The sequence below is a fragment of the Orcinus orca genome, chromosome 1 (genome assembly GCF_937001465.1).
Source record: "Orcinus orca chromosome 1, mOrcOrc1.1, whole genome shotgun sequence".
NCBI lineage: Eukaryota > Metazoa > Chordata > Mammalia > Artiodactyla > Delphinidae > Orcinus > Orcinus orca.
The window spans coordinates 130,652,255-130,678,431 of NC_064559.1; the positions used below are offsets into that span (position 1 = coordinate 130,652,255).

The window sequence follows — 26,177 nt, forward strand, 5'->3', positions numbered from 1 at the left end:
ATAAAATGGACAACCTGCAAGAAATGGACAAATTCTTAGAAACACACAACCTGTCAAGATTGAATCAGGAAGAAACAGAAAATATGAACAGACCAATCACAAGCACTGAAACTGAAACTGTGATTAAAAATATTCCAACAAACAAAAGCCCAGGACCAGATGGCTTCAAAGGCGAATTCTATCAAACATTTAGAGAAGAGCTAACACCTATCCTTCTGAAACTCTTCCAAAATATAGCAGAGGGAGGAACACTCCCAAACTCATTCTACGAGGCCACCATCACCTTGATACCAAAACCAGACAAGGATGTCACAAAGAAAGAAAACTACAGGCCAATATCACTGATGAACACAGATGCAAATATCCTCAACAAAATACTAGCAAACAGAATCCAATAGCACATTAAAAGGATCATACACCATGATCGAGTGGGGTTTATTCCAGGAATGCAAGGATTCTTCAATATATGCAAATCAATCAACGTTATACACCATATTAACAGATTGAAGGAGAAAAACCATATGATCATCTCAATAGATGCAGAGAAAGCTTTTGACAAAATTCAACACCAATTTATGATAAAAACCCTGCAGAAAGTAGGCATAGAGGGAACTTTCCTCAACATAATAAAGGCCATATATGACAAACCCACAGCCAATATCATCCTCAATGGTGAAAAACTGAAAGCATTTCCACTAAGATCAGGAACAAGACAAGGTTGCCCACTCTCACCACTCTTATTCAACATAGTTTTGGAAGTTTTAGCCACAGCAATCAGAGAAGAAAAGGAAATAAAAGGAATCCAAATCAGAAAAGAAGAAGTAAAGCTGTCACTGTTTGCAGATGACATGATACTATACATAGAGAATCCTAAAGATGCTACCAGAAAACTACTAGAGCTAATCAATGAATTTGGTAAAGTTGCAGGACACAAAATTAATGCACAGAAATCTCTGGCATTCCTATACACTAATGATGAAAAATCTGAAAGTGAAATCAAGAAAACACTCCCATTTATCATTGCAACAAAAAGAATGAAATATCTAGGAATAAACCTACCTAAGGAGACAAAAGACCTGTATGCAGAAAATTATAAGACACTGATGAAAGAAATTAAAGATGATACAAATAGATGGAGAGATATACCATGTTCTTGGATTGGAAGAATCAACATTGTGAAAATGACTCTACTACCCAAAGCAATCTACAGATTCAATGCAATCCCTATCAAACTACCACTGGCATTTTTCACAGAACTAGAACAAAAAATTTCACATTTGTATGGAAACACAAAAGACCCTGAATAGCCAAAGCAATCTTGAGAAGGAAAAACGAAGCTGGAGGAATCAGGCTCCCTGACTTCAGACTATACTACAAAGCTACAGTAATGAAGACAGTATGGTACTGGCACAAAAACAGAAAGATAGATCAATGGAACAGGATAGAAAGCCCAGAGATAAACCCACGCACATATGGTCACCTTATCTTTGATAAAGGAGGCAGGAATGTACAGTGGAGAAAGGACAGCCTCTTCAATAAGTAGTGCTGGGAAAACTGGACAAGAACATGTAAAAGTATGATATTAGATAACTCCCTAACACCATACACAAAAATAAGCTCAAAATGGATTAAAGACCTAAATGTAAGGCCAGAAACTATCCAACTCTTCGAGGAAAACATAGGCAGAACACTCTATGGCATAAATCACAGCAAGATCCTTTTTGACCCACCTCCTAGAGAAATGGAAATAAAAACAAAAATAAACAAATGGGACCTAATGTTACTTAAAAGCTTTTGCACAGCAAAGGAAACCATAAAGAAGACCAAAAGCCAACCCTCAGAATGAGAGAAAATATTTTCAAATGAAGCAACTGACAAAGGATTCATCTCCAAAATTTATAAGCAGCTCATGCAGCTCAATAACAAAAAAACAAACAACCCAATCCAAAACTGGGCATAAGACCTAAATAGACATTTCTCCAAAGAAGATATGCAGACTGCCAACAAACACATGAAAAAATGCTCAACATCATTAATCATTAGAGAAATGCAAATCAAAACTACAATAAGATATCATCTCACACCAGTCAGAATGGCCATCATCAAAAAATCTACAAACAATAAATGATGGAGAGGGTGTGGAGAAAAGGGAACCCTCTTGAACTGTTGGTGGGAATGTAAATTGATACAGCCACTGTGGAGAACAGTATGGAGGTTCCTTAAAAAACTACGAATAGAACTACCATATGACCCAGCAATCCCGCTACTGGGCATATACCCTGAGAAAACCATAATTCAAAAAGAGTCATGTACCAAAGTGTTCATTGCAGCTCTATTTACAACAGCCTGGAGATGGAAACAACCTAAGTGTCCATCCTTGGATGAATGGATAAAGATGTGGCACATATATACAATGGAATATTACTCAGCCATAAAAAGAAACGAAATTGAGCTATTTGTAATGAGGTGGATAGACCTAGAGTCTGTCATACGAGTGAAGTAAGTCAGAAAGAGAAAGACAAATACCGTATGCTAACACATATATATGGAATTTAAGAAAAAGAAATGTCATGAAGAACCTAGGGGCAAGACAGGAATAAAGACACAGACCTACTAGAGAATGGACTTGAGGATATGGGGAGGGGGAAGGGTAAGCTGTGACAAAGCAAGAGAGAGGCATGGACATATATACACTACCAAACGTAAGGTAGATAGCTAGTGGGAAGCAGCCGCATAGCACAGGGAGATCAGCTCGGTGTTTTGTGACCGCCTGGAGGGGTGGGATAGGGAGGGTGGGAGGGAGGGGACGCAAGAGGGAAGAGATATGGGAACATATGTATATGTATAACTGATTCACTTGGTTATAAAGCAGAAACTAACACACCATTGTAAAGCAATTATACTCCAATAAAGATGTAAAAAAATTAATAATAATAACAAGAACAAATACTTTTGCTTTATTTTCCTCTTGCTTTCATACTAAATAACAGACCTGCTGTAGCAAGTATAACTCATTTGGTATAATTTAAGAATTTCAAGAAATTCATTAACATTCTCAGGCCACTAGACCATTATAGTAATTCATTATTATAGTACACATTAAAATGGTGTCTTCTTACAAACACTTTTGAAAACTGACAGTACATAGTAAACACCAATACATGCACACCCCATGACCCAACAACTCCACTCCCAAGTATATATTCAACAGAAATGCATATATACACTCACCAAAAGACATGTATAAGAATGTTCTCCACAGCATTATTCATAATAGCCCAGAATCAGAAACCACTCAAATGCCCATCAATGGTAGAATGGATAAATTTTGTATATAATAAAACTAGATAATGAAATACTATTCAGCAATGAGAATGAATGAACTACAAATACATGCAACAATATGAATGAATCTCACTCTAGTAGGTTGAGTAACAGCCTCCTACAATATCCAGGATTGAAGCCCTGGAACATGTAAATGTTACCGTATATGACAAAAGAGACCTTGTGGATATGATTAAATTAAGGATCCTGAGATGGGGGATTATCCTGGATTATCCAGGTGGGCCCTAAATGTAGATGTAGAGGAATATTTGACTATAAACAAGAGAAGATGATGTGATGATAAAAGCAGAAGCTTTGAACATGGAGGAAGAGCCCACAAGCCAAGGATTATAGGCAGACACTGGAAACTAAAAAAAAGACAAGGAAACAGATTTTCCACTCACAATTAATTTCCAGATTCAGGAACCAACCTCAGCTTTGGCCTAATGAAACTGATTTTGGACTTCTGATCTTCAGGACTGCAAGAGAATACGTTTGTGTTGTTTTAAATCACTAAGTTTGTGATACTGTATTACAGTGGCATCAGGAAACCAATCACTCACAAATATAATGATGAGCAAAAAAAGAGTGTATTATGTATGCATTTACATAAAATAAAAGACAGGCAGAACTGATTTTAGAAGTCAGAATAGTAGTTACTTCTGGGGAGGAAGAAGAAGATAGTGCTGAGACAGGGGCAAAAGGAGGGATTCTGGGATGTTCTTAACACTCTGTTTCTTGATCTGAGGGCTGGCAAAATGAGTATGTTTAATTTGTGAAAACCCTTATTTATGTACTTATATGTATGGTATATGTAAGTTTAAAAATTGATGCCTTTTCAACACTTACCTGATAATCTGCTGAAAAAGACATATATTCAAGGAGGTGGGGAAAATACTTACTAAACAATAACTTTATTTCTCAACAACCGTAAAGATTTTGTTTCTCTCTCCAAAGGATTTTAAAAATCTCAACAGACAGAATGTAATAGTTAACTGCTAAAAAATAAGCTAAGAGTAAAATACTGCTTAATTAGCTCTGTTATGCCTGCACCCTAGGACTGTAAATTACAAAAATACAAGTAAAACCACATTTTCTGAAATAACAGCAAACAGAGGAGAAGTCAAGTACTATATACCAAATGATCAAAATGTCTTTTGGGCCTAGGATTCTTGAAACTAGTAAAAATGGTAATAATAGAAATCTCATGCCATTAATCTATATAGATTATTAAATATAAAAACAATTTATAAAACACATCAGATTTTATTGCTTGAAGAATATAGCATATGAAAATCACAAGAATGTCAAAATGAAAAGTCACTAGGATTCAAACATATAATACATTATCAGATGCAGTAAAATATTAATTAACCTGAACTCTGCATCAAAAAAAAAAGTATGGAAAAATATCTAAGTTGTTTACATAAGAAACAGATATACTTAAAATAGAAAGTATAAGGATGTTACAGTACAAGTTAGAAAAGCCAACACTTATTAACTTATTATTTCTTAGACTAGACTACCTTTGGTACTTAAACTTTTAAAAAAACAATCCCTTCTATTTTGTCCAAATGCACTTCATGGATTCAATACCAACTTCAACTCAAAACATTAAGCAAGATTCACTTAGTTGTGGCATGGAAGAAGTGTATTTAATAAATGTATGACAATATTTCACTTTTTCTAAAACTGCAAAATATGATCATTAAGAAATCTAATACTTGTAAACTTCACTTATTTAGCTCTTCAATTAAAATTGGAATCCTGGCATCTGCCATCTGTCTTTAGACCTGGTGAATATACAAATTTAAATGATTTGGCAACTGACATAGGAATTTAGATTACTTCATACTATCTTAAGTGGCTTTCCATTCTGTTTTCAAAATACAAACAATAGGCCAGTTCTTCAACACACTGGATTCCTATAAAAATCACTACCATAGTTTATTTACTGGAACCAAATTAAAGCTCTTCCCTTGTAATGAGCAGGTTGAAACTATGTTTCATATAGGGCTGATCAATTATGATACACTTTCTTAAACAAAATAAAACAATCATTTTTTTAAAGCTCAATTATGATGGAGACAATGATGCCATTTCAAAAGGAAGCATTGGACACTCTAGGCCATCTAGTCAAGAAATTGTAAAAGTAATGCTAAAAACAAACAATAAGTAAACTATGACTACAAGTTAAATTACAAAAAAATCCGTCTTATAGCAAGCATGCTCATTAACTTTCATTTCTTTCCCCCAGCAAAGGTTTGAATATTCATGAACCTTAGTTAAACCAACGGAACCTAAGCAATTGTTTCACAAGTTCCAATAAACATGGATGGACTAAGCAAGTAATACTATTAACAATCATTGGAGTGAAATACTAAGAATAATGACAGTCCTCAAAACGGGGCAGTCTTTGAAATGTAATAGTGTAGCTCAAGATGAATTATGCTATAATAAAACTTTAGTTTTTACCTCCACATAAAACAAAAACAAAATCAAAACATAACCTACCAAATTTTACAACTACTACTGAACATACTCACCCTAGTTTTTGAATGTCTTGTTTGAGATTTTTTTAAAACAAGTATATTCATCTGAGCATATATATTTAGTGCCTGTATATATACTCATTTTAAAAGACAAAAAATCCAAATACTACAGAACTGAAGTCTTTGTTTTTTCACCAGCCTGATCTAATATCTACTGCATCACATAGCACCTCCCCCCCAATAATTTAAAATTCCCAATTTTTAGTTTAGTTAAAAGGGCAGAGGAAATGCAAATGAAGATTTAGAGCTTCTGTATAAATTTCACTGTATTTTTATAAACTTGAAGTTTTCTGTAACACTGTTTATTGATCAAATAAAGGACTCACTGCTATCTAAAATTTCATAAACACCATTAAAAATTCAAAATTGATATTATACTGAGCCTTAAATTTTCAATAGTTAGAAGAGACAGTTTTTACATGAATAGCACACAATAGATGAAACTTAACGGCAGACATCCCTAGAATACCAATGGCAAGTCCACCAAGATGCATACAAAATTACAGATAAGCATTTCTTTCACTGTTTTCTTGTGCAGGGAAAAACATTTATAGAGGAAATAGAAACTCAGCTGGTGAATTTCAGATATCATCATCATCTTCTTCATCCTGAGAAGATCCTGCCTGGTTGGACGCACTTGCTGAAGCAGCTGCAAGCTGTGCTTGCTGGGCAGCTTGCTGCATTTGAAGCCATTCCTGTTGGGCTAATTCTGCTTGTTGCTGTCTAGCCTAAACACAAAAAACATAAAAAAAAATAGTAATTTTTAAAAAAACCTACAACATGCACACTTTCATAAACTCAGTCATTATCAAATTTGGATATTTTCCAACCATGATATAGTTGTTGTACATGAGGACAACATGAACTCTATAAGAAAATATAATTAGAGATTGCTTCTTCTCAATTTTCTTAAGGAGAGTTTCCATAAAAATTTTTGATAAAAGTTTCCTTTTATGCTACATAATGGTTCAACTGAAGAACCTAAAAAAATTTAAAGAAAAATCACAACATTCACTCTTTGGTTCCTTTCCCCTGTGTTTCTCTCTCTTCTGTTTCACTTGATTCTTCTGTCCTCTCAACTCATAATTTTGACGTAAACATTTGCAATCTAAAAATTATTTCTGTGGCTTAAAAGTTCACTAGTACAATACCTCTGTTAGGGAAAAGTACTGTACGTGAATGCACCAGCTACCTTGAATTTCTTTTAAGTTTCTATCACAGTTCCCTACTCTATAGATACATCTCTTTCTTCCTCTGTCCCTCTCCCCTCTCTCTGTAAATACACACGTATGTACACACAAAGAACATACTCTTCCCACATACACACTAGTGAAAATTATTTATCCAGTACTGAATTTAAGTGGGATAATTAAAATCCATTCTTTTGAAATATCCTCTATAAAAACCACCACAGGATTTGAGAAACCAAGATGCATACATATGCATTACATGCCCTATTGCACGAGCTAAGGCTCCTTCCCAATTTAATTTCATCCATTAGCAGAAAAACCACACCAAGAAGGGAAAAATGAATCTGTTTTTGAAAAGATCATATAATTTCCCATTAGAGTTTACCAAAACAATGTTGTTTCTCCATTTCTGTCTTTTCTCAGAAGTATTCTTTAAGCCTGGCTCATACCCTCCTTTATGAATGGCCAATTGCTAGTCATCATTTAAAACACACATCAGTTTTCAGTTTTTCTTGGTCCTTCTAGGTCACATTTTCTGCTCTATTTCATATTCTGTAATTCTCTATGCATTTCCATACCTATCCATTTTGTTCTCTAATTATGTAAGTATACGTCTTTTTTCTCCACTAGAGTGGAGAATAGAAAATGTTTCCATATTCATTGCTGCATTCCCAACATACGGGCCCCCAGTAGTTTCTGACTGGATGAATGTTTTGTGGGAAAACAATGAGGCTCAGCACAACCTTAAGATTTTACCATGTAAATCCCTAATTTTTCTTAATAATCTGTCATAAATGTATTATCCAAACATTCCTAGGGGAAAATTACTACACTTAAAAAAAAATCATTTAGGGACTTCCCTGGTGGTGCAGTGGTTAAGAATCCACCTGCCAATGCAGGGGACATGGGTTCGAGCCCTGGTCCTGGAAGATCCCACATGCCTCGAAGCAACTAAGCCTGTGTGCCACAACTACTGAGCCTGCGCTCTAGAGCCTGCGAGCCACAACTACTGAGCCTGCGTGCCACAGCTACTGAAGCCCGGGCGCCTAGAGCCCATGCTCTGCAACAAGAGATGCCACCACAATAAGAAGCCTGTGTACTGCAGTGAAGAGGAACCCCTGCTCGCCGCAACTAGAGAAAGCTGCGCTCAGCAATGAAGACCCAATGCAGCCAAAAATAAATAAATAAAAATAAATAAATAAAATAAAATAAATTTGTTTAATCTGTAATTTAAAAAAAAATCATTTAATTGTTACCAATTAAGTCCAAATTTCTCAGCCTAGAGTTCAAGACCCTCCAAATTACTGTCTGCCCCAATGTATTTCTCTAATATTCTTTCAAAACATTTGTCTTGTGCTCCAAAAAAAAAAAACCAAAAAAACCCCTAGATAAACATAAAGTGTTTCCTAAATACACATCATACCCTCCCACTTTTGCTACCTTTACTCATGCTGATAGTCATTCTATTTGAAATCTGATTTTCACCTACTGAAATTCCACTCTTCCTTCAAGTCAAACTGAAATACTAGTTTCTCCATTAAGTTTGTTCCTGATTCCTTCCAGTATCATTCAGGGTCTAATCAGGAGATAGAAGTTACACTAGTCAGGGAAACAGAAAGAATGTCATATAAAAGATTATTAACCAAGTATAAAGGTGGTAACTAGGTAACTGAAAAGGCAAGAAATGAACACTAAGATATGTGGGTGGCAACTACAGAAAGCAGCCACCAACCCTAAAACTGGGGGAAACAAGGGAAGAGGCTGGGATTTTTAAAACTTGGAAGCTTAGAGGAGCAACCCATGGAAATGAAACTCAGACTTCTGAAGAAAGGGCATAAATTGGCTGGTACTACTACCATCTCTGAGCTTCAAGGAGGGCCTCAAGGTTTGAGACCCAAATCCTTGAGGAAGGGGATGCATGTTCAGGCTGCTTCTGTATTAGAGAAACTGCAAACCAGATTCAGTTCCCACTACAGGAAAAAAATGATGCAGCCAGGGTGATGCATTGCTGGGTTGCTCAAAGGAACCTGAAGCCAACTGAAAGTAAAAGAAAGGAACATGTGCCTTCTTTCACCCAGCCCTGTAATCTCCCTCTAGAGCCCCCTACTGGCCGCACAGTCTAAAGGAAGTCAGCTAGAAAACAGAAACGTGGTTTGCAGAGTGCTGTGCCCAGTCTCAAAGCAGAACATAGAAAGGATGGTTTCATGCTGAGATAATTGCTTAGTAACTGGCACACTCCTATATCATTAAAATCTAATGTGATATCTCTGTACTTGGGGATCTCTTTACATCTTCCTCATGAGACTAGTCAACATCATAATACAGCTGTTAATATACCTATATTATACCTTCCCTACAAGACAAAAACGTTATTTGTGTTTTTTTAGGAAATTAAAGATCAGGTATTCTAGTAACTACTTCTACCTATTTTTATAAAGAAATATAGAAAATATTTCCATAAAACACAGGCATGTTTACTTTTATGGCAGGAATACCCAGAGTTCAAAATAGACTGAGAATGCTTCACAGAAAATACTTGAAAATGGTAGGGCAAACCAAATATATTGATTTAATCAACTTAATAATACCTACTTTGTGGCCTAATCAACTATAAATAGATACAATTTTGTGGCACATAAAAGATAATTCAAATAATTTCAAGTCTCTACACAGGTCTTATTGCAAAGTTGCTTTATCTTGTAGTTTGCTCAATGACCTACAAAGACATGTACTGGTTACACTAAAAATTTAACTGACTTTTAGGTATCCTCACCCCATATCAGCACCCATACTTTTCTCTCTGAACATAAAAGCATTCCAGTGTCTTTAAAATCAATGTTGATTGGTAAATATTATTTGTATTCATTTCCACAAATTAAAAATTTCAGTGTATTTATTCTGCTTTCTTTTTTTCCCTTTTGCTTCTCACCCAATCCATCCCAAGTATTTTCCTTCTAAAATGGAAGAGTGAAAGAGAAGTAAGTAGGCATATACTTCCTAATTCACTTCTTCTGGAGATTTTCATTGTGTTTTAAGTTTCCCACTTCCACACACTAAAATAACTCATTTATAATTTACAGCTAACTTTAATCTCAACATATTAGAGATTACCTCCTTTTCAAATATTTGCTGCTAGGGCTTCCCTGGTGGCACAGTAGTTGAGAGTCCGCCTGCCGATGCAGGGGACACGGGTTCGTGCCCCAGTCCGGGAAGATCCCACATGAGCCATGGCCTCTGAGCCTGCGCGTTCGGAGCCTGTGCTCCGCAATGGGAGAGGCCACAACAGTGAGAGGCCCACATACCGCAAAAAAAACCACAAACAAACAAACAAACAAATATTTGCTGCTAACAGTGAAAGATAGCTTCAAATGAGGCTGCTATTGTTTTGGCATATAAAATAAAGTCTAAATGATTAAGTGAAATGAAAGTTATGTAAAAGATGTTATAATAATTTATCAGTTCCTTTTATATTTAAGACTAAAGTACTTTATGCTCTAGAAAAAAAGTACTAAGTGGCTGCTATAATTTTACTTCTCTTCTGATTTTTCTCACAATAGCAAAGAAATACTAGGGTATTTTCACCCATAGGTCAGGGCAAGAAAGAAGGGAGATAAGGGGAAAAAAACAAAACAAAATAGATAACAAGGGTAGAGAGCTGAAGACAGATATGGCAGTCAGTCAGTTATTTTTCATTCATCTTTTTGCCCTAGAAACGATAAAGCATGTTCATTTCACTTAAAAGTTCCAAAATAAATTTAAGCAAACAAAATGGTGGCTAGAGCATTAGCACAGTATAGTAGAAAGAGCACAGGTTTTGGAGTCAAAAGGTACTTACGCTTTCATTTGTTTGTCAATCCTTCCCAGTACTAAGCTTCATAATGATAGGAACCATGTCTCTTTTTTATACTGTTAGAAGCCTAGCACCTAGCACTATATCTGGTAAATAGAGAAGACTTTAATAAATGTCTGTAGAACAAATGATCTGATCTCATGCAAGCTTCTCTATCTCTGAGTCTGTTTCTTAAGGCATAAATGGGTATAGTAAAATTTGTATTACTCATTAAGAACTCTGCAAAGTATATAACGTATTTAGCAGAGCATCATTTTCCTTTTATCAAATATTTCCTTTGGCACCCTGTAGGTGATCTGCAATAGTAGAGACTCAATAAATAATAGTCATTAGCTTTTTTTTTTTAAGACATCTTGCTATTTCATGCCTCTTTTTTTTTTTAATAAATAAATTTATTTATTTATGGCTGTGTTGGGTCTTCGTTGCTGTAAGCGGGCTTTCTCTAGTCTAGCTGCGCGCGGGCTTTCTCTAGTTGCAGAGAGTGGGGGCTACTCTTCATTGCAGGGTGTGGGCTTCTCACTGCGGTGGCTTCTCTTGTTGCAGGGCACAGTCTCTATGCGCACGGGCTTCAGTAGCTGTGGCACATGGGCTCAGCAGTTGTGGCTCGCAGACTTCTAGAACGCAGGCTCAGTAGTTGTGGTGCACGGGCTTAGTTGCTCCGCAGCATGTGGGATCCTCCTGGACCAGGGCTCGAACCCATGTTCCCTGCTTTGGCAGGCAGATTCTTAACTACTGAACAACGAGGGAAGTCTGCCATTAGCTTTTAAAAAAAATTATCATTCCTCATTTGGTACCTCATATTCATAAGGATTATAACACTGTTTGCATGTGCTCATGCCTGCCTCAAAGGCTTTTCCACTTTAGCACCTATTTCATAGGTTGTTGTGAGGATTAAATGAAATAATACTGGTAAATTACTTGGCAACATGATTAACACATGTTTAGAACTCAAATGTTGGTAAGCTTTTATCTTCCTTATTAGTTTAAATGGTATCTGCTGTCTAGTCCTTGATAACACTTAAAATTCAAATGCTTTTAAATATAAACCAAACTGGTTGTTATGACTGCAAAGAGATCAGTTATGGTACTAATCTGGAAGAGATGACCTAAAATGGTATTTCCCAGTTCTAATGGTAATTACAGTAACTGGTAGCAATTCTTATTCTATTCAAACCAAACCTGTCTTTCAATTTCAAATGAGAAGCCAGAACTTTGTAGGGAAAAAACAATATCACCTTCTCCCCTCTTTTTTTTTAATAATGGTGAATAGGTTCTTTAACCTCCTTGAACCTCAGAATTGTAATTTGGAACATCAAGGTTGAAGTAAATGATTTTCAAAAGTCTCTTCCATCCCTAGAGTTCTGTGCTTCCTTGACTTACCAACCCAACTCAGTCATCCATTCAACAAATAGTTACTGAATACTCCCCCTGTGCTAGTTACCATGTTAGGTGGGTGCTAGAGATACAACTAATAATGGGTCTTGCCCTCAGGGAGCTTACAGACTAATGGTAGGGACAGACATTTATAAATGACCATACAGCTCTATTCCCATGATGAAATAAGTATCTCTATGGAACTGAAACACTCCATATTTTACATCCTGTTTGCCATAGAACAACCTCTGGCCCAACGATTTAGGTCTAACTTTCAAGATCTTCCCACTGGAAAGTCAGTCAAATGCTTTATTTCAAAAAAGTAGTTACATATAGACAGTTTGCTTGAGCAATCTGAGCATTTTAGTAGTACCCAAAAATGGAATGGATTATTTTTTAAGCTGTTATCATAAATTTTCAAGTTCATAATTGCTTGCCCCTGCCTTTGCAGGGTAGGTGGGGAGGAGGTACAGAGAAGAGAAAGTAAAAATACCGTTAAGGTACCTCAGCCCCAGCTGATAAGTTTTGCCTTGAACAGTGATTTGTATTCTTAATAATCAGGTTATTAAGCTCTCAGCCTTATGTGGAGTAAATATTCAGTCACATTCAAGAATCACTGTACTCTGTAACTGTCTTCTCCCCAGCTTCAAGGAACCTGGTAGAGAAGAAGGAAACGCCAATTTTTCTCTCTCAATTTCTTCCTCTTGTTCTTGCCCTGCATACTTGTAGGTATTCTAGGTGTTGCATCCCATGCCTGAGTGGAAAGGACTGATGGAAAGCTTTTTTGTGTTGGTCTTTGCCATCAGCATGGGGTATGTGTGCATACTGGTTGTAGTGTCTATTCACTCCATGTGAAAGCTGTGCTGTGTGGGCTTCTGCATCCCCTTATCTTCATCCCTAGGTATTTTTATTAGGTAATAAATGCTGCCAGCCTTTGTTGCCTCTACTATAACACCAAGGAACAGTGAACCATGGGGAGAACACGAGGGGTGAGATATACTATAGCAGTCATCTTTGGAAAATATGATCTTCCACAGAGGATAGCTCCGAAATGTGTTACAGAGCTTGCTTCTATTTTGCCACCAAGGGGACCTGGAAGGGAATGAAGAAGGTACCCAGGATTCTAAGGATGGGCCAAGGCAGGCCCAGAAGATGGTACAGAGATAACATTGGTGAAATTCTAAGAGGCTAGCCACAAATTCCATTCAGTCCCAGCTCCCTGTGGTCCCCTCCTTTCTTTTTTTTTTTTTTTTTTGCGGTACGTGGGCGTCTCACTGTTGTGGCCTCTCCCGTTGCGGAGCACAGGCTCCAGACGCGCAGGCTCAGCGGCCATGGCTCACGGGACCAGCCGCTCCACGGCATGTGGGATCTTCCCGGACCAGGGCACGAACCCGTGTCCCCTGCATCAGCAGGCGGACTCTCAACCACTGCGCCAGTAGGGAAGCCCCCCTCCTTTCTTAAAAACTAAAGGGATATTAGTACTTGTTGCTAATCCTTCACAGACTGGACATTAGAACTGTGACAAGCAAGAAAGCAGAAAAGTTTTCTCCCTTTCTCTGCTCCACTGGCCCTTCAAAGTTTTTAAGATTAGAATGTTTTAAAGGTGTATTAAAGACCTAATTTAACTACAAAGTAGATGTTAATCAGATTTTTCTTATATGCCATTCGTCTAAAAATTTGATACAATATTTTCTCACCAGTCTATCATTTTAAATCTTAAGAATGTTTAGGTATACTTTTCATGCTTTTAAATGGCCATTCTGCCTGAAAAAACATCAAAATAAAATCTCAGTAGTTATTTGGAGTTGTTCTCAGAAAATAGGCTGCTGCAAATATTTGCTTTTATATAAAGTAAAAAACTAGCCAGACCTAACATCAGGCTCTATGATCAAACAATCAGCCACAGAAAGAAAATTTTGGGGGTACGTATGTTGACTAAGGAAATGATTTTAGAAACCAGTATGATTTTGGTTAGTAAACAGGGTCAGATTCAGATGAAAATAATTTAAAATGTGTTACTTACTTTTGCAAATAATTCCTGTTGCTGTCTCAATAACTCTTCTTCAGGAATACCAAGGTTTTCCAAACGAGAACTGGCCTTTCTTCTTTTTAATGCTACTGTCTTGCATTCTTGTAAGACTTCTTTTACTTCACTGATATAAGAGCCAAAGCCTAAACTTTCTAGTGCTGGGGAAATGAAAATATGAAAACATGAAAAAGTGGTAAAAACACAACTTTTTCTCTCACCTATGGAACATTAAGTTTGGTGAGGGTTTTGGGCTGGGTGTTGGAGGGGAAGGTTGTTGCTTTCTAATAATTTTACCTATTTTATAGCTGCACAACAATCATCGGTATGGCTAAGACAAAATATTTTATCAAACTTTCTTAATATTAGATGGCAAATTAGTTAAAACTTAAGGAACATTTCAAGGCACTGGCCTTCACTTTTCCTTTTCTTTCTAATTTTTTAAAAACCAAAGCATTTCCTGAAGGAAAAAAAAAAGTCCAATGTAAGACCATGTGGTTTTAGTAAGAAAACATTTTTCCTATACCACTCATAGTAAATCAACCATTAAGTCATCACTTTCTCAAAGAATACAAAAAGAGCAAATATTTGGAATATATTTGTTAATAAAACATATTTTGTACCATTTGGTTTAGAAAAAGTAGGCTGGTAACACATGCTCTAACTTTCAGCAGGATAAGATGAAAGAATAGATAAGTTCTTTTGTCTAATATACCAACAGGAAACTAGTATTTTTAGCAAAGACACTCAAACTGCTAAGTTTAAGAAATACTGGTGGAAAGAGCTTATGAAATTCAGCATTTATATTCAACCAAAGTTTCCCTTGAAAATAAAACTTAACAGGAAACACTATAAAAATATTTAAAGTGACATGGCAGAAAAACTGGGATAAAGGAAGACTATAAGGATGGAAGAAACATTAACAAAAAATTATCTCCCTTTATTTTTTCACATTTAGAAAGAAAAATTTGTAAGAAAAAAAGGCCTTCTGTAATCCAGAAAGACAAAGCATAAAATTTCCTTTTGGCTCACTGTATTTAAGATTATATAGTTTTCTAAATGTTAAGGCCCCAAAATCATATTTTGCTTTCTGAGCCACTGATGAAATATAGGTGGTAAAAAACACAGTAAATGAACTTAAGTTAGTTCATCAGTTCTTACAGTCTTTCAACAACTATGATGAGCCAGACTCCCTCAGTAAAGATGCCCTAAGTTCCAACTTTAGGAATTTGCTCTTCAAGGAGAATACCAAATATACCTTTAAAATCTACATTCCCATATAAGCTGTGTTTTTTAAGGCATTTTGAATGACTTACAACTTTAATTATTTCATATATTAAGCTGTTTTCATAAACCGTCTTTAGAAATAATGTGATGCCAAAAAGCAGACTGCTATTACTTGAATTTTAATTAACTTACAGACCCTCCCCTTGTTCCCCCCAAATTTCAATAAGACATTATTCTTATTCTGAGTTCTGTTTACCAAATTAACCACCACCTAATCCCTGGCCTCAAGGAGTTTGGAGTATAGTAGGAAATTAAGTGAAAATTAGGCAGCCTGAATTTTTTACTTGAATTGACAGACATTATTTTTTAAGTGTCAATGCTAGAAGCCAAAGTTTTATCTTTTCTCTCTCTTTTTTTTAAATAAATTTATTTATTTTTGGCTGCATTGGGTCTTCGTTGCTGCACGCAGGCTTTCTCTAGTTACGGCGAGCAGGGGCTACTCTTTTTTTTTTGGCTGCGTGGGGTCTCTGTTGCTGCGCGTGGGCTTTTCTCTAGTTGCGGCGAGCGGGAGTTACTCTTCGTTGCGGTGCACGGGCTTCTCATTGGGTGGCTTCTCTTGTTGCAGAGCACAGGCTCTAGGCACGCAAGCTTCAGTAGTTGTGGCACTCAGGCTCAGTAGTTGTGGCGCACGGGCTTAGTTGCTCCACGGCACGTGGGACCTTCCTAGATGAGGGCTCGAACCCGTGTCCCCTGCATTGGCAGACGGATTCTTAACCACTGCGCCACCAGGGAAGCCCCAAGCAGGGGCTACTCTTCATTGTGGTGTGCGGGCTTCTCATTGTGGTGGCTGCTCTTGTTGCAGAGCACAGGCTCTGGGCGCGCAGGCTTCAGTAGTTGTGGCTCACGGGCTCTAGAGCGCAGGCTCAGTAACTGTGGTACACGGGCTTAGTTGCTCCGCAGCATGTGGGATTTTTCAGGACCAGGGCTCGAACCTGTGTCCCCTGCACTGGCAGGCGGATTCTTAACCACTGTGCCACCAGGGAAGTCCCTCTTTTCTCTTTTTTAAAGGCACAAGCATAGTAGTGCATTTTCAATAATACTGGCTGGAGACAGTACCAAAAGAAATCAGTAAATGATTTAAGGTGTCCCACCACATTCTAAAGAAAAGTCTTATTTTCTTATTCTAAAGAAAAGTTTTGGGCTTCCCTGGTGGCGCAGTGGTTAAGAATCCACCTGCCAATGCAGGAGACATGGGTTCGAGCCCTGGTCCGGGAAGATCCCACATGCCGCGGAGCAACGAAGCCCGTGTACCACAACTACTGAGCCTGCACGCCACAACTACTGAGCCTGCATGCCTAGAGCCCGTGCTCCGTAACAAGAGAAGCCACCGCAATGAGAAGCCCATGCACTGCAACGAAGAGTAGCCCCCACTCGCTGCAACTAAAAGAAAGCCCGAGCACAGCAACGAAGACCAAACGCAGCCAAAAAGAGAAAAACAAATACCATATGCAGGCAAAAATTTTAATAAATAAATTAAAAAAAGAAAAGTCTTATTTCCTTAGCCCTACAACAAGGTTCTCCAAGATCTAGCCCCACTTACCTTCCCAGCTTTATTTCTGCCATTAAATCCCTGCATACTTTGTTAAACCTGACCGCTCAATGTTTCCCAACAGGCACCAGTTTCCCACATTCGTGCTGACAGTAATTCATTCAAGGCCTGGATCAAACTATATCTTCAAATTAAGCTTGCCTGATCCTCCTAGACAGAAGTAATCTCCCCCTTTTGAAATAAGATAGACTTAGAATTTGGAACTTGGTTGTCACTGTATTTGTATAACCTTGGATATGTTACTTAATATCTCTAAGCTTCAATTTCCCATCTGTAAAATGAAAACAGCATCTATTTCATAATATCTTCCTACAGCCAGAAGCACTATAGTGGTTAAGCTTGCAGCCCCACAGGGACTGACTCCCAGCTCTGCCTCATATTAGCTGTGTGAGTCAGGGTAAGTTCCTTCACCTCTGTTCCTCTAAAACAAGAATAACAGTACCTACATCTCATCAGATCAGGTTGCTGTGAAGAATAAATGAATATAAACAAAGAGCTAAGAACACAGGCTGGCCCACAGAAGGAGCAAAATTAAGTATTCACTATTATATTTTTAATACTTTAAGGATTGTGGAAATCAACAAGTGATTAACCTATGGCATTTAACAACACAGTGTCTAACATGTAAGAGTCCCTTAACTTGGACATATTATTCATCTTTTATTCATCTTTTTGTTGTTGTTGTTCAGAAAACATTTAGGGGAAATTTAGGGTGAAATTTAGGGTGGGCACATTTCTTAGTTTATAATTCTACCACTTCAGAAAGAGCAATAATTTTACTGAAAATATTTAATTTAAAAAACATCACTCAAGAACTACTATGACTTTTCAGATGGGGAAAGCAAGCCCCTGGGAGGGCGAGAGCCCAGTCGGGCAGCTACTGGGGGAGAGGCTGGGTGCCACTGACGTTTGTGGCTTCACTCAGCAGGCCAACTGCCCCCTCCCTGAGGCCACGCAGAAGTCACTGGGTGGGGAAGGGGCGTTCAAGAGGTAAACATGATTCCAGCAGGGGACAGCCCCAAGGTCCCAAGGGAGGGCTGGTCAGGCAACGGCTGCCTGGACAGGTATCATCTTCACGTGATGAGATGAGAAGGCTGAACGTGAAGACCTTCTTCCAGCCCCTATGTGAGCGAGAGTAGATTCAGAAAACTGCCGCTACGTGGCAGCAGTCACGGCTTTACTGTTCACCAGCTTCCCAGTTGAAGGGTTGTCAGGGCACACAGGTGCACACGGCCACAAAACACGGCATCTTAAATAATTTCCAGAACATGATATAGCACAGCCCCAGCCTCTCCAGCAAGAGACTTCGCTACAGTTTAGGGTAATATTCTGATGATGTGGGGCTTCTTGCAGCTCCCCAGTCACCTTCCATGAGTCGGCGGGAATCATCTAAATGGACCCCGCTTCCCGGAGCAGAGGCCTAGCCGTCGCACTGCACTTCCGCCTGGAGCTCCTTGGTGACGTAGTTGGCCAGCATCGCCAGCAGCTGCTGCTGCAGGGCCTCACTGCCCATGACCAGGATGGTCAGCTGCACGGCGTCTGTCCATTCCAGGCGCCTGACGATGGCAGTGGCTTCGTTAAGGAGCTTCTGATGCTCAGGAGATGGCAGCTCCATTATGATCTGAGGAACTGGCTTAAACTGTCCACTTGTCATCCAAGCGCCTAACAAACCCCCGACGGCCCCCCCAAAGGCTAGTCCTGGTGGCCCGCCCACCAAACCACCAACGAAGGCCACGGCCCCTGTGACCAGGCCGCCCCTCCCAGAGTGCTTGACGGCCGCCCGCATTTTCCTCTCCTCGGAAACGGAGCACAGGAGCCTCATGATGTCCTCCACCGCGACAGGCATCGCAGCAGACCTGCAGAGGCGGCGCCGCGAGGTCACAGGCTGGCAGGCGCCGGGACTTTTTTTATTCATCTATATCTTTTCTCTTACACTTAAGAGTATGCTAGTAAGTATACAGGACCTAAATAAATGTATAGCTATGCATTATCACACCATTGAATTCAAGCTGAACAAGTATATTAAATTTACTAAATTAAGTCAATACACTTGAGAGAACTCTTCAAAATGTCATGAATCACTAGACTAGACATTAAAAACTTCAATCCAATCTACCTTAAACCATGGAGGGCTTGGGTTAAAAATTAAAAAACAGAAACAAAAAACTCACTTTTAAACACATCTAAGGTTGAAAACACTGTTTTCAAAAAAAAAAACTGCAAGTAAGTCCAAGGTTAATATTTAATATTATTGAAAGAGCTATACTCTCAATGCTGAGTACACTGTACTCTCAATAAAATGGTTCAACAGGAGCAGCCATAAATTTAATTTCAAAACTGCATTGACTTTAATCCTAATTTTAAACACATTTTGGCTAACGGATATGAGTAACTGGACACAGCATTTTCTAAATGGGGATATTTTACATCATCTGTTATCATGTAGTAATAATATCCCTATTTTACATAAAGGAGAATCTTGAAGGATAAGGAAAATGGCTCCTAAGCAGGGCCATCCGTTAACAGTTGTGCAGGTGGTTCAGTGCACAACAGCAGCATATCTGAGGAGAGCCATTCATACTGTAAACATCATAGATTTGTATGCTTATTATAGCACTTTTTCTGGCAGATGGTAGTAAAGGTTTTTAAGGAAGGAGTGTCTCAACAGCCATTTATGATAAAAACTCTCCAGAAAGTGGGCATAGAAAGAACCTACCTCAACATTCTAAAGGCCATATATGACAAACCCACAGCAAACATCATTCTCAATGGTGAAAAACTGAAAGCATTTCCTGTAAGATCAGGAACAAGACAAGGGTGTCCACTCTCATCACTATTATTCAACATAGTTTTGGAAGTCCTAGCCATGGCAATCAGAGAAGAAAAGGAAATAAAAGGAATCCAAATTGGAAAAGAAGAAGTAAAACTGTCACTGTTTGCAGATGCCATGATACTATACATAGAAAATCCTAAAAATGCCACCAGAAAACTACTAGAGCAAATCAATGAATTCAGTAAAGTTGCAGGATACAAAATTAATACACAGAAGGAGTGCCTTTTTCTAATTTGTACAAAGGGATTTTATGGACTATTGATGGCCCTCGCTCTAAGGATCTCAGAGTAAAAGTCAAAAAAAAATAATATATATATTTTAAAATTTGTGGATAAAACACATATCACTTGTTTCTCAGAGGTCTGTCTGCTACCCTCTGCCATCTACCTTAAAACTGTACCCAGAAAAGTGCATGGCATATTAAGGAAAAAAAAAACATTTAGCATGTTTTTTTCAATTCAAAAGACAGATATTAAGACAACTACTTAAAAAAAAAAGGTAAAAATGTCCACCCAACAATTTTAATACAGTCGTATCTTATATTTTACCAAAAATGATGTACTCCTCAAAAGTTTTGTTATAGGGCTTTCCTGGTGGCGCAGTGGTTGAGAGTCCGCCTGCTGATGCAGGGGACACGGGTTCGTGCCCTGGTCTGGGAAGATCCCACATGCCGCGGAGCGGCTGGTCCCATGAGCTATGGCCGCTGAGCCTGCGCGTCCGGAGCCTGTGCTCCGCAACGGGAGAGGCCACAGCAGTGAGAGGCTCGCGTACCGCGAAAAAAAAAAAAAAATTTTTGTTATAACATGAATTTGTGTGAATTACTTTATACTTCATATGCATAATGCATGCTTTTCATTTGAAAAAACTAAAATATAAAAAATAGCATTCTCTAATTTCTCTATTTTCTTTTGTTTGTATGTTAGGTGATGGAGGTATGGAGGTGATGTAGTTAGCTTAAAATATATTAAGAGGATGTAGGCCAAAGTGACTTCTTGGCTTACTGGCCTGACAAAGACCCTTAAGAATCATGCCCTCTATGGTATCACTACTCGTGGGAATCTGGGACAACAATGAGAGACGGATGGCAGAGCAAGAATCAAATATCATTCATCTTTATATCCTTAGCAGTATCTAGTACAGTGCCAAGTACACAGTAGTATTCAAAAGTAACTGCTGGGTGGCAGAAGGAAAACAAAAACAAAATACATACCAGTTTTAAAGAAAACAGTAAAATCCTAACTTGAAAAGCACCTGATTATGTGATAAATTGTGCAATGTAAATTACATGTCCCTTCAGAAAAAAATTTCAGTATGGATGATTATTTAGGCAATACAATATCATTCTTCTTATTATTACAACTTCTCTGCAATCACTCAGATCCTCTGATTTCAAAACTACTCCACATCCACTTTCCAAAACAGACTGTGGTTTAGGCTTTAGAGCAAGATTCTCAAAGTGTGGTCCATGGACTTGTGCCAGAAATGCCTGTAATGGTCTGCAATGAGTTAAGTACGGAAATTCAAAGTAAGCATTTTAAGAACCTTCACGGCAAAACTGTAACTATGTGAAGTGATGGCTGTGTTAACTAATTTTATTGTGGTAATTATTTCATAATATATACACACATCAAATCATTACATTGTAAACCTTAAACTTACACAATGCTACATGTCAATTATATTTCAAAAAGCTGGGGGGAAAAAGAAGAAACTTCATAGCAATTTGACAAAGTAATTTTATTTCTATTGAATGCAGTATCAAAAAATTTCATTGTTTTTCTAGTGATCCATTTTTTTTGTATTTTACCAAAGTACCAGTGTGAGAGGGGTTATAATTTTTTTAAAAAGTCCTTCAACACAGAGCTTGGAGCAACACAACTGCTGAAGAAGTGAATCCTCAGAGACTTTTTCAAACTTTCACTACTTTCAGTTACTATTCTCAAAAACATGAGGAAAAAAAAATGTAGCAAGAGATTTAAAATGCAGAAATAAAATAATATCACTTAAAATATTCTTATTTACACTTTGGCTTTACAAATGGCATCATGATGTAAGGTTAAACATAACAGACTTTCAGCTTTATATTTCAATCAGTATCACTATAAAGTTTTTAAATTATTATTTATTGTAGCATATTTCATGTAAGTTTCTCAATCCTGACAGATTCTCAGTAATTGCTAATTATACCTGAAACCATTAAGTATTATTTATACATAAATGGGGAAACCTTAGTTAACAGATTTGCCTAAGGCCAGACTTTCCGGTACAGAACCTGCAGCTCCTCTCAATGTCAATTCTTTCCATAATGCAACAGAACATGTTAGTAATGTGTTCACAGAAACCCAGCAACGAAATAAAAGGAACACCTTATAAGCTTAGAACTCCCTCTGTTGTGTGTATGTGATCTTCAAAGTCCATGTTCTTAAACTAAAAATAAGCAAAATAGATAATTTTTTAAAATTTTAACTAGGTTATATAATTTCAGATTTACTGGCAATAAAATTATTTTAACTTCTGCATGCATTTTACAGAACTGCCTCAAATGCTTAATTTGCCCTGACAAGGTAAAGCAAAGTGGCAAGTGAAATGTTCTGAAGCAAAGTTTAGTTCATTAAACTTATTACCAAAAAAATCCAAACTTCAACATGTGAAAATCAAACCACTTTAAAACGTACATTATTCCACTTGGCTATATCTTACATTCTTAAATAATCAACATTGACAGAACAGCATAAAAAATGTCATACCCAACTTTCTAGAGTTAGTCTATAAACACACACTTTAACCACCTAAAAAAATACACACCTTAAAGATTTCTTTTAAAAAATTTTAATCACTCAAGACAAAAGTTTCTTTAAATGATTAAGCAATATGATATCAATATGAGATTATAAATGTATAAAATCTATTCCCCTAACTGGGGAGAATTTGGGGCTAAAATGTAGGTCCTTATCCACTTAACAAAGGCAATGTTAAAAAAAAAAAAGGTAAATTTATAAGGCTGTAGCAGGTTAATGCGTGATTTTTTTCTTTAATTAATAAATCATCCTCAGTACACAGGGAAAATGCTTTCACTGGAACTTTTTGACTCATATGTTAAACTGAATTTAGCATATTCCAAAGTTGAGCTGTTTAGCATACTGTTCACTACAGCTGCACTTTTCTTCCATCATGTCAATCAGAAATCTAAATATATCCTAGAAAAGAATAAACTCTACCCAAGAAGACAGATTGTAATGTGTTTTTAGATTTTTGGAATGATCCCCACTTCTGTGGTGTAAACAAATGTTTAGGCAGATCCTTTTGAAATCTTTTGCAATTTTCATTAGAAAGACAATGTTGATAAAAGATCCTTTTTCTCTTTTATGAGTTGTAAAAGGTAATTACAGCTATTTGTGTTGGATAATCTTGTGAAAGGCTTGTGACAACTGCACATACAATGTAAAAATAAAAACACAAGAGGAAACATAGACAACTTGGCTTTCATTTTACTTCAGAGTACACCAAACAAGTAGAAGAAAACACTAGCTTTAAAATCAAATATACTTCTTCCTAGGGATTTTTTTTCTCCTTATGTACTGAAATGGAAATGGCAGAGTATGTTTTAAATCTATCTCCTACACATCATTAAGGATAAAAAATGAATCATTTAATCCTTTTGTCAATATTGACCATAAAATACTGCATATGGTGAATATGAGCAGATGTGTCCTCTACTTCAGAATAACAGGGAAGTCACCTTTTAAAAAGTTAAATTTTAAAAATAAAATGGTAGACAACCGCCTGCCTACCAAAATTAAATTAATCATGATTTTTTTTCTGACTTCAAAAGCAATCAAGAAATTGTTAGAATTTTAATTGGGTTATTATAAAAAGCAAGTTATCACCTCAAATAGAATGCAACCTTTTCATAAGAGTACATGTACAAGTCACAGAAAGTGCTTCCCAAAACATTATGACTAGTAAATGTCTCCCCATCCCTGAAACAAACCATCAGAATATGGTCCCCCAAATCCCTATTAACTGAACTAAATCCTTTCCAAGATGAGAGAAGAAACTGTTAAACTTTCAGAACTGCTGTTCAATAAAAGCTGAAGCGTTTACATCTAAATGGGGATGACAGCAGGAAACAAGGGGGAAATATTCCATGAAAAACATCTCTCACAATCTTTCAACCCAAGCTTTAAAAATCTATCTCCATGGAACAAAGCAAGCTACAGAAAAAAGGAAGAAAGTAAGGAAGGAGGGGAAGGAAAATTAAAGAACACTGCCCCTTTTCTTACAGAATAGAACTGGAGTGCTTTGGCAACTTGTTGATTAACGTTAGGACCATGAAACCATTTTTAAAGCAGAAAATACACTCTATCCAACACTAATAAACTTTACAACGTTGAACATGCACGTTAAGAATATTTTTACTCGTGTTCTGAAAATTCATCTTTTCCTCTACACTGGTGAAAAGGTCGGGTGGGGAAGGGGTACCCTTTCCACTCATGCTTGAACTACTGGTCTGAATTCTAATTCTCCAAGGCAGAACTTCTGGGTTCCTCTCTCAGTTGTCATGATCTAGGTTCCACTTTAGGCAGGCACTTTCTCAGTTGTCACGTCTAGCTTCCACTTCAGGTAGGCAAAATTCTTGTTGCTTGGGCTTACCTGGCTGTAAATTGAGATCGCTGCTACTACCTTATTTGGGGGGATGTTAGCTGACCTAATCGTTTGAAACCCTTACCTGCATTCGCTGTTTGAAAAGGACCACGAGAATATTACACAGGGATTTTAAGGCACCGGCTGCTTCTATGCCCGCGCAGCTTTTTCAGTTATCAGAACTAACCAGGGGACAGGACTGAAGGCTTTGACATGAACGGGTCACGCGATTAGCACTGTCCCCGGCCCCTCTTTGAAACAAAATCCCACACATACCACTTACCTTGTATGACGTGCTCTGGCGAGATGGTCTTCTTTTCCGATTTATTGCAAATCTCATTGGCTTCAGAAGATATAAGGTGAATGAATTCAGTGCAGCAGTTCACCACCAGCTCCCGGGCATCGTTGGCCACCCGGACATTGGGGAGAGTCTCTTTAATCATCTTATTGATAGCAGCTCTGGGTATAGTGAGATCATCATCGTTTCCAGATGAGGAAGCCATCGTACCTTCCTATCTCTCGCGCCCGACTTTGAAAACTCCCCCAGTTCTGGTCCACTGCTCCACGAAGATTTTTCAAAAGGCTGCCCTCGGAGAGCAATCCGGGGGGCGCTCTGAGAAGAGGGTGCAGAAAATTAAGGGGCGAGGGGTTGGCTCGAGAGGGCGTGGAACACCCGCGTGTGTGAAAGATTCAGGGCGAGGCTGGGAGCAAATTTCGCGGGGGGGAGCTGAGGATTCTGGGGACAGCACTGCCCAGGTCGGAGAGGGGAAGGCTAGGTGGTCCGGAAATCTGAGCACTGGAGAACCCCCTTCGTGTCTCCTCTGCGGGGCGTGCGCTGTCGCCTAACCGGTTCCCCAACGGCGCCGGAGCAGAGGCAAGGTCCAGGGGCACTGGTCTGGCCGCGGTACAGGACGGACACCCAGCGGGCTGGGCTCTACAGAGCCGGAGCCCCCGCTGCCAATGCCGCCGCCGCCAGCAGCCGCTGCTGCCGCCTCAGCCAAACCATCCTTGAGACACCCGCGCCGCCGCCTCACAACATGTCGGCCGCGGCCGCTGCTGTAACCGGGGCGGCCTCCGGGGAACAAATACGGTCAGAACCAGGCACAAGGGGAGCGGCAGTGGCGCCGCTGTGGCCGTTTAGCCTGAACGCAGATCGCAGAAGCCAAAGCCGCGGAAACGGTGGTCCGTCCCTCCAGAAGCCAGAGAAGGTTTGCTGGAAGCCTCTCCCGATACCCTTTGCGCTACCGGAAGCCTCGCCCCCACATGTTCCCCCCTCCCTTCCAGACCGACTTCCGGGTGTGGCTGCGGCCCTTCCCCCACCCGCGCTGGCGGGAACCGCCCGTTTTCTCCGCCAGCGGCTTCCGCCTGCCGCTGTCCCGGCACGCGTCCTGGCATCCCGCCCTTTACCAGGAACAGTGGCCGGGCGAGGGCGCGCCTCGCGGTACCGGGGAGCCCCAAGCACGCGCCGGGGTTTCGGCGCCAGACTCGGGTTGGGGTGGGTGGGTGGCCCGGCGAGGGTGGATCGCCGCCACTACCTTCTCTCAGCCA

General features: G+C 38.8%; 2 protein-coding genes across 3 annotated transcripts in view; both read right to left on the bottom strand.

The window, feature by feature from the left end:
• The window catches only part of LOC117202352 (protein C19orf12 homolog), a 102,520-nt gene extending 77,470 nt beyond the window's left edge, over positions 1-25,050 (bottom strand). The window contains exons 1-2 of one of the 2 annotated variants that reach the window (XR_007479068.1): positions 24,913-25,050; positions 16,858-22,412 (exon numbers count right to left, since the gene is read on the bottom strand). Coding sequence is in view for 1 of the 2 variants with exons in the window: in XM_049714502.1 (XP_049570459.1) it covers positions 18,573-19,067 (495 nt within the window). In the remaining variant the exon portion in view is untranslated. Of the gene's footprint in view, positions 1-14,483; positions 22,413-24,912 lie in introns of those variants that run through there. The other variant, XM_049714502.1, reaches the window with a different exon arrangement.
• Positions 2,935-25,883, bottom strand: DR1 (down-regulator of transcription 1). The gene is made up of 3 exons (XM_012533890.3): positions 24,913-25,883; positions 14,314-14,477; positions 2,935-6,604 (listed from the first exon to the last, which is right to left on the bottom strand). Exons 1-3 carry the CDS (start codon positions 25,130-25,132, stop codon positions 6,458-6,460), a joined length of 531 nt encoding a protein of 176 aa, XP_012389344.1. The 5' UTR covers positions 25,133-25,883; the 3' UTR covers positions 2,935-6,457.
• Between the last annotated feature and the right edge of the window lie 294 nt (positions 25,884-26,177).

Coding starts and splice junctions, on each gene's coding strand:
- DR1 (XM_012533890.3), bottom strand. CDS start 25,132: ATGGCTTCCTCATCTGGAAACGATGATGATCTCACTATACCCAGAGCT. Junction 14,478..24,912: donor GCCAGAGCACGTCATACAAG/GTAAGTGGTATG, acceptor TCATTTCCCCAG/CACTAGAAAGTTTAGGCTTT. Junction 6,605..14,313: donor AACAGGAATTATTTGCAAAA/GTAAGTAACACA, acceptor TTTTGTGTTTAG/GCTAGACAGCAACAAGCAGA.